A 7,616-nucleotide genomic window follows, 5' to 3' on the forward strand; every position below is an offset into this window, starting at 1 on the left:
ATCACCCAGTTACGTTGTGACGTTTGGTACACCCAAAGCACTCCTACGGTATCCGGGAGTTGCACAATCTCACAGTCTAAGGAAATGATACTTGACATTAGAAAAGCTTTAGCAGACGAACAACACGATCTAGTGCTATGCTAAGGATTGGGTCTTGTCCATCACATCATTCCCCAATGATGTGATCCCGTTATCAATGACATCCAATATGCATGATCAAGAAACCATGATCATCTCTTGATCAACGAGCTAGCCAACTAGAGGCTTACTAGGGACACATTGTGATCTATATATTCACACATGTATTACGGTTTCTGGTTAATACAATTATAGCATGAATAATAAACAATTATCATGAACTAGGAAATATAATAATAACCAATTTATTATTGCCTCTAGGGCATATTTCCAACACCTAGCATCGACGATCTCGGAAGAATGAGACAATGGGGGCCGCGACTAGGATAACCATTGTCGTCTGGCATATGGCAAGAAGAGTAATCATGGGTTTATGGTGCCTAGATGTCAAGGGCGTGGTTTACATGGGGTTTTTGGCTAGATTTTAGGGGATGTGTAGTTATTAATAGATGAGCATCATGTACGTTGGTTGAAAAATGAATCTAAGGTTGTGGAGGGTTCTGATGGATAGAAACAATTAGACTACACACATATAGAGTTTACCTATGATGAATATTACGTACTCACTCGTAGGCTTGCTCTAGTACAATCTTCCCTGAGTATTATCCCTATGCTTATGATGTCTTTCTAGCCCATTTCTATGGAGGGGCCATAACTCGCAAAGAGACAAAGATAAAAAGAAGTATCATTTGGTGAGATGGGCTGAGGTTTGTCAACCCAAAAACAAGGGGCTTGGTATTCTTAATTTGAATTTTAAGAACAAAGCCCTTGTAGCCACATGGCTCTAGAAACTATATATGTGAGTTCCCCGTGTGTTGCGGAAGGAATCTAAAGATTAATTTCAAATGAATTATACATGAAGAAAATGATATACATCGAAAAACTACTATTTTTAGTGTAGAAATGTTTCATACTTGCATTGTGTGTGAACAAAGAGTATGCATGAGGTTTGTATGGGGATGCAAGATAACATTAGTGGGTGCTGACATGGTACGCTTGGTGAGGTGGAAGGTCACATGTTGAGAGAATTAGAGTTAGTGGGGATCAACTAATTAATAATAGTAGATTAGAAACTAGATAGGGTCTTTGTCATACTATTTTATTAAATAAATATGTTAACAATGATTGTGCTTGTCTATCTAGAGTGAAACAAAAGAAAGAGACTCCTAGTTTTGGGATGAACTTTTATCAGTGTGGTTTTTTTTCCAAGCATGTCAAGAAAAATGTAGGAGACAATGAGAATATTAGATTACGGGAAAATTGATGGATGCATGGTAAACTACTTAACCAATCCTGCCCTTGATTGTATAGCATTTGGTTAACTGAAAACATCAAACCAAGAGATGTGATGGGGAGATGTCTGGACCATGTGGGTAGGTTAATGCAATAGAATGAAACAAAGAAGACATTTCTTTGGAATGAACTAAAAGAGGAGAAAAAATCTCTACTTTCGTCTCTTACAACCGATAACAAATATATTGTTAAATATTTTTACAAGCAATTGATTCTCAACAATATGCATTTTATATTATCATATATAGCTCAATAGTTGATCCCTACCAACTCAAATCCTCTGAGCATTCAAGTATGTCACCTCACCATGCCATCATGTATGAACTAATTAAATACATTATCTCCACTAACTCCAACTCTCTCAGCATGCAACTATGCCATCTCATCATGCTAGCACGCACCATGCATGCTACTCATATTTAATAAATATTATATAAGTATAGAATAATCAAATAAATTATATGTTAGTTTGAATTGAAATGTCGTTAGTCTAAATACTAATATTTCATACAAACAAATCTCGATGAAATAATTTCAAACAGTTCCGGCAACAACATGCGGGAATATCATCTCTTGTTTTGATGGAAGATCAACGCCTTCCTTTGGTTAACTGTGTGCAATAGTGTGCTCACCAGAAACAACATGTCAAAAAGAGGTGGACTGGCAGCACAAAATCTATATTTTGTGGTGTTGATGAAACCGTTGATAATTTGTTTCATCATTGCTATGTAGCCAAATTTCTATGGAGCATCTTACATTGCACTTTTAGTTTACCTTATATTGATACTAATGTTATTTTTTCAAGTGACTTCCTCAATTTGGGAAGGAGAAAAAAATAATATAAAGCTCTATGTGGGCATTTCTGCACTACTATGGTCTATGTGGAGACAAATGATATATGCTTTGCGCACAAGAGGGTGCTTGTCCCTTTTGCATTCTTTCATAAATCTTGCTCTGTTACAACTTCTCGGTCAATATTGCAGGAAAAATAGGAAGTTCAAAGGACAGTGATGTGGGGGCAAAACTTCTAGAATGGGTGGCGAGTGAGGTGTTCAATACTCCGTGCAGGTGACGCCCTAGATACATGCGTTTTACTGATGGTGGATGGATGAGAAATGTGGCCCTACTCTTTGATAGGTTGATCAAGTTTGTTATATCATCTTGTTAGTGATGTTATTATTTTAGTTTCAAGTCCTCTCTCGTATGATTGTTCTCGATGTGGGTCTTAAACTCCGTGTTAGTTTCCTTGCTGCTATGCTATCCTCGATTTGGTGTGTAAGCATGTTCTAACATTCATCCTTGAGAAATTTTGATACTTTCTCGGATCCATATTAGTTGTCGTTGCTCTAGTAGTACAATTAGTAATATGGATCCAAGGGGTGGTTATTTCACATCGAGCCACGCAAGGCGGGAATAGTGCAAAATCACATCTTTTCAAGGGCCAAATCGCAAAAGGCAGTCGGGCAAGTCAAAGTGGGAAGTGATGCTAGAGCCCCTCTCTCTCTCTCTCTCTCTCTCTCTCTCTCTCTCTCACACACACACACACACACACACACACACACACACACACACACACAAAAGCTCAGGGGGGCTGCCTGGCTCGCTGGTGATCAGAGGGGTTCTATGGCCCTGGTGGATCCACAAATCCCCCTTTCTCCTCCTCCGCATGCCTGCCTCCATATTTTAAACCTCCCTCCATCCACCTCCACCTCCCACCGGAGCCAGCCGCCATCCTCCATCCAATTCCTCCCCGTCTCTCCTCCCCTTTTCTTCTCCACGCAAGCTCAACACAGGCATCGTCACCAAATCGGGCAAGATTCTCGCTCGCTCGCACGCAACCAATCGCCACCCAGCCAGCGTCACTCCTTCTCCCGCGCGCGGCCGCCGTGCAAGCAAAGATTTTTTCTTTTCTGCCGTCCGTGGTTCTTGGGGGCTCCGAGCGCGCGCGCGAGCTAGCCTGCGTCGTTGGAGCCTAGTTTCTTTGGATTGGCCGGCGAGCCTGCTCGGCGGAGATGCTGTCTGTGAGCTCCCCGAGGATGCACATGAGCCGGAACGTGGTGGATTTGGGCCTGCTGGCCGCCTGCCGCTGCCGCCGCTGGGCCGCGCGCCCGGCGCCCAGGCGGCGCGCGCCATGTGTTTGTTTCGTGGCCGCACCCAGCCAGACAGGTTTGTGCGTGTCTCTTATCTTATCTCTGCTGGTTGGTTCAGAGACGTTCAGTACCACACCACACACTACACGTCCTAGCTGTAGTAGCAGCGTTGCTTGGAATGAGGCTGACTTATTAAAATTCGTCTGCGCAGGTCTCGCGGCGATCGACGTGCCGGCGGCCGGGACGGCGAGGCTCCCCGAGCGCGTGTCCATCGCTTCGCTCTTGGACGTCGTCTCCGACGACCTGCTCAAGCTCAACAACAACCTGAAATCGGTGAGCGCCTTCCCGAGGTCACATTCTCTTTGCTAAGCCCACTCAAAATTAAAATTGCTTTGGAGAAGATGCACCCCCTGTGTTGTGTAGGCTGTAGATGTATGAGCTAGTAGTTTCCTTCTTCAGTGTGTGTGTGATAGAAGCTCTCATTGATCATGTTATGAGACTGCTTAGGAAGTTCCTTCGAAATACGATGCACCAGTTTTATTTGCACACTGTTTTACTAGCCAGGATTTCCTTGGTCCTGAAATCGATTACAATTCCTTATACCATGTCGAAAACAAATGTGAGTACAGAACACCGGCAAGTTCAGTCCAAATAGTGTGCACCTGCAAAAGATAAGGTGGAGGGCCTCAGCTTGAAGGAGATTCTGCTAGGTTTCTAGGTGTATGGTTTCAACTTTCAAGTTGAAGTGTGTGCTGCTTGTTTTTCAACTTCAATCTCGAATCGGGAAGGAGCTCTGTTTGAACCCAGCTTTGGATAGCGTTAAGCAAACTAACAGTACCGCAGTCTTAATTTCTATGTACTCCCCCCCTAACCCAAATAGACCATAGATATTGACGGACAGTACATCAATGGATTGCAAAATCATGCAGTAGCTACTATGCTTTCACGAAGTATTCCAAGTTCATAAAATTATAAGGACATATACCGTTGGGCCTAAAAGAAAAATAAGCTGTCATCATTTGCTGTGCACCGGTTTCCCTGTTCTTTAGAAGTGGATTGCATTGCACATAATCCGCATCACTACAGTCTTCAGACATGGCTAAAGACAGAGACAGCTTCCTACTTGTGCACGCCTTTCAAACCGTCCAGATTCTAATCATGTAATGGCCCATATTTGATGGCTTGGAGCTGTGAGTAGCTGGCCTTTTCTGAATAGACAATCTCTGTTTGCGTAATCAAGACAAGAAACTTCAGAACACGTACATCACTCGATGCAGAGGCCGGGGCGATGCCTCCTTTTCGAAAAAACCAAGTAGATATAATATACACATATTTAACTAGCTTTCAACATAAGATTTTTCTAGACTAGTTCCTTTTGAGTTCCCTGTTTTCCACAGTAACTACTTAAGTAGCTGACACGACCTCAATAGCTTATTGGTGCAGAAAATCCAGTTTTAGTTTCTGCCGCAGAACAAATTTTTGGTGCTGGTGGAAAGAGATTAAGACCGGCATTGGTTTTTCTGGTGTCCAGAGCGACAGCGGAAGTAGCTGGCTTATCGTAAGTTCCTCTTCTTGTTGCAGCCTTAGCATTTCAGATATATTTTTTTGTTTTCAAAATCATGCACTCAGACCTACACCTTTGCATTGCAGGGAGCTAACTACAGAACATAAACGCTTGGCAGAGATCATAGAAATGATTCACACTGCGAGTTTAATACATGATGATGTCATAGATGATAGTGGGATGCGCAGAGGTATAACATAAACCGTTCTTTTTTTCCTTGTTTATTCATCATATTGGAACACAGTTTAATGAGGGGATCGATGAGTTGAAAATCTTGTTCTGAACTAGGTGTGATTATTTGCAGGGAAAGAAACCATCCATCAGCTATATGGAACACGGATAGCGGTGCTTGCTGGTGATTTCATGTTTGCACAATCTTCTTGGTTTCTGGCAAACTTAGAGAACATCGAAGTTATAAAGCTCATCAGCCAGGTACCGAAGGACTCCTCTTCTGCAAAAACTATATAGGATTGATTTTGTTCTAAACAAATGGTGTGCTCACAGGTGATTAAGGACTTTGCTAGTGGGGAGATAAAACAGCAATCAACCCTTTTCGACTGCGACGTCACCCTGGACGACTACCTGCTCAAGAGCTACTACAAGACTGCATCCCTGCTGGCGTCGAGCACGAGGTCCGCGGCCATATTCAGCGGGGTGAGCACCACGGTGTGTGAGCAGATGTACGAGTACGGCAGGAACCTGGGGCTGTCGTTCCAGGTGGTGGACGACATCCTCGACTTCACCCAGTCGGCAGAGCAGCTGGGCAAGCCGGCGGGGAGCGACCTGGCCAAGGGGAACCTGACGGCGCCGGTCATCTTCGCGCTGCAGGAGTCGCCGGAGCTGAGGGAGATCATCGACTCGGAGTTCTGCGACACTGGCTCGCTGTCGGCGGCCATGGAGCTGGTACACAAAAGCGGCGGGATACGGAGGGCGCAGGAGCTGGCCAAGGAGAAGGGCGACCTGGCCCTCCAGAACCTGCAGTGCCTCCCCAGGAGCCATTTCAGGACCGCCCTTGAGAACATGGTGACGTATAATCTTGAGAGGATCGACTAGATGGATGGATCATCTGCATGATCTCTCTGAAGACCAGCCAGGTACATTGCCTGCAGGTGGGCCCAGATTAGCTTGTACTGAAATCCATCTTCTTGCCAGTGTCATGTCGATTTCTCGGAGGTGATGGGTGAAAACAAGATCTATTTTTTGCATATATCATGTAAGTGCAAGGTAAATATAATCACTGTATATGCGAAAGAGGGAGCTGTTCTTTTTATTATATTAGTATAACATAAGGTAGCAGTAGTTAATTTTTTTTTCTTTCTATGGTGAAAGAAAAAGAGAAAAACATGTAATTCCGTTTACAGTCGGAGTATGAACATGAGTTAACATACATTCCTGTAAAAGCTACGTATGCGTTATTCTGGACCGCGCAGGTTCATATTTTCCTGCTGAGTATTTACATAATGCATTTCTGACAACTCGATGTATAAACGCTTTGCTTTGGCCCTGAGTGGTAGATTAAGCCTTTAAAAAAATCGCTAGAATTTGGTTGTGTTTGAACTACTTCTGGCTTGTTGCTTGCGTTATAACAACAATATGCCATTTATCTTATTACTACAAGGGCTGGGCGTTGTTTGTTGCGTCATCGGTGTTATTGTATTTTCAAGGAAAAAAAGTGCTTCCCGTGTTTCAAAATTTACGGTAACTAGTTTTCTAAAAAGTCAAACCTCATTAAGTTGAACCAAAATTTAGAGAAATATATCAATATCCATAAAACCATCGATACTACTAGATTTATCATGAAATGAATTTTCATATTTTATTTAACCAGTCTTGTGGATGTTGATATTTCTGGTTCTGGACTTGATCAAAGTTTTTTTTTTTTTTGACTTTTTAGAAAAATAATCAACTCATATTTATATGGGGATTTTTTTATCAGTGACTGCATGTATTATATTAATGTCATAATATCACATGTTGGCGCTTCTTTTTCTAGGTGATGAGAGGGTGCACGGGATTCATATATTTTCATAAGCAGGTTGATGCCAATTGATTTGAAGAATTATTGACCCGACCAAAACGCGAATCAATTCCAAAATTGGATACCTAATTCGATTAGGAGAGCTCCAAAATTACGGACCATAGTGAACTAAAAAAAAAGTGAACTCCTTGATAAATTATTGACCTGGTTAAAGTCTGGTGACCCAATTTTGAATTAAAGACCTCACTTGACTGTGAGGACTTTGAAGTCAGGAGCATGATAGATTATGGTATGCTAGGGGTACTATTCCCTTCAGATTCTGGCCAAATTATGGACACATGATTTGCATTAGTCTATGCCTATTTGAACCGAGCTTGTAAAAAACGTCTTACATTATAGGATGGAGGGAGTACATTCTAGACATTGTTTGAGTTTCCTGAACGCTATGTTTCCTACTTTCATGTGCATTGTATTCAAGAACAGTCAAATTCTGGTCAAATTGAAAATTTAAAAATGCTTAAGTGGCCATTACTTTAGTTGACCGCCTTTCGCT

At 42.4% G+C, this 7,616-nt stretch overlaps 1 protein-coding gene across 1 annotated transcript; it reads left to right on the plus strand.

Moving 5' to 3' along the window:
* The first annotated feature begins 3,023 nt into the window (after positions 1–3,023).
* On the plus strand, positions 3,024–6,485 carry LOC123451941 (solanesyl-diphosphate synthase 2, chloroplastic). The gene is made up of 6 exons (XM_045128509.1): positions 3,024–3,597; positions 3,733–3,854; positions 4,952–5,079; positions 5,172–5,275; positions 5,390–5,517; positions 5,590–6,485. The coding sequence occupies exons 1-6, from the start codon at positions 3,444–3,446 to the stop codon at positions 6,136–6,138; spliced, it is 1,185 nt and encodes a 394-aa protein (XP_044984444.1). The 5' UTR covers positions 3,024–3,443; the 3' UTR covers positions 6,139–6,485.
* The last annotated feature ends 1,131 nt before the right edge of the window (positions 6,486–7,616 follow it).

Source organism: Hordeum vulgare, chromosome 1H (assembly GCF_904849725.1).
Source record: "Hordeum vulgare subsp. vulgare chromosome 1H, MorexV3_pseudomolecules_assembly, whole genome shotgun sequence".
Taxonomy (NCBI): Eukaryota; Viridiplantae; Streptophyta; class Magnoliopsida; order Poales; family Poaceae; genus Hordeum; species Hordeum vulgare.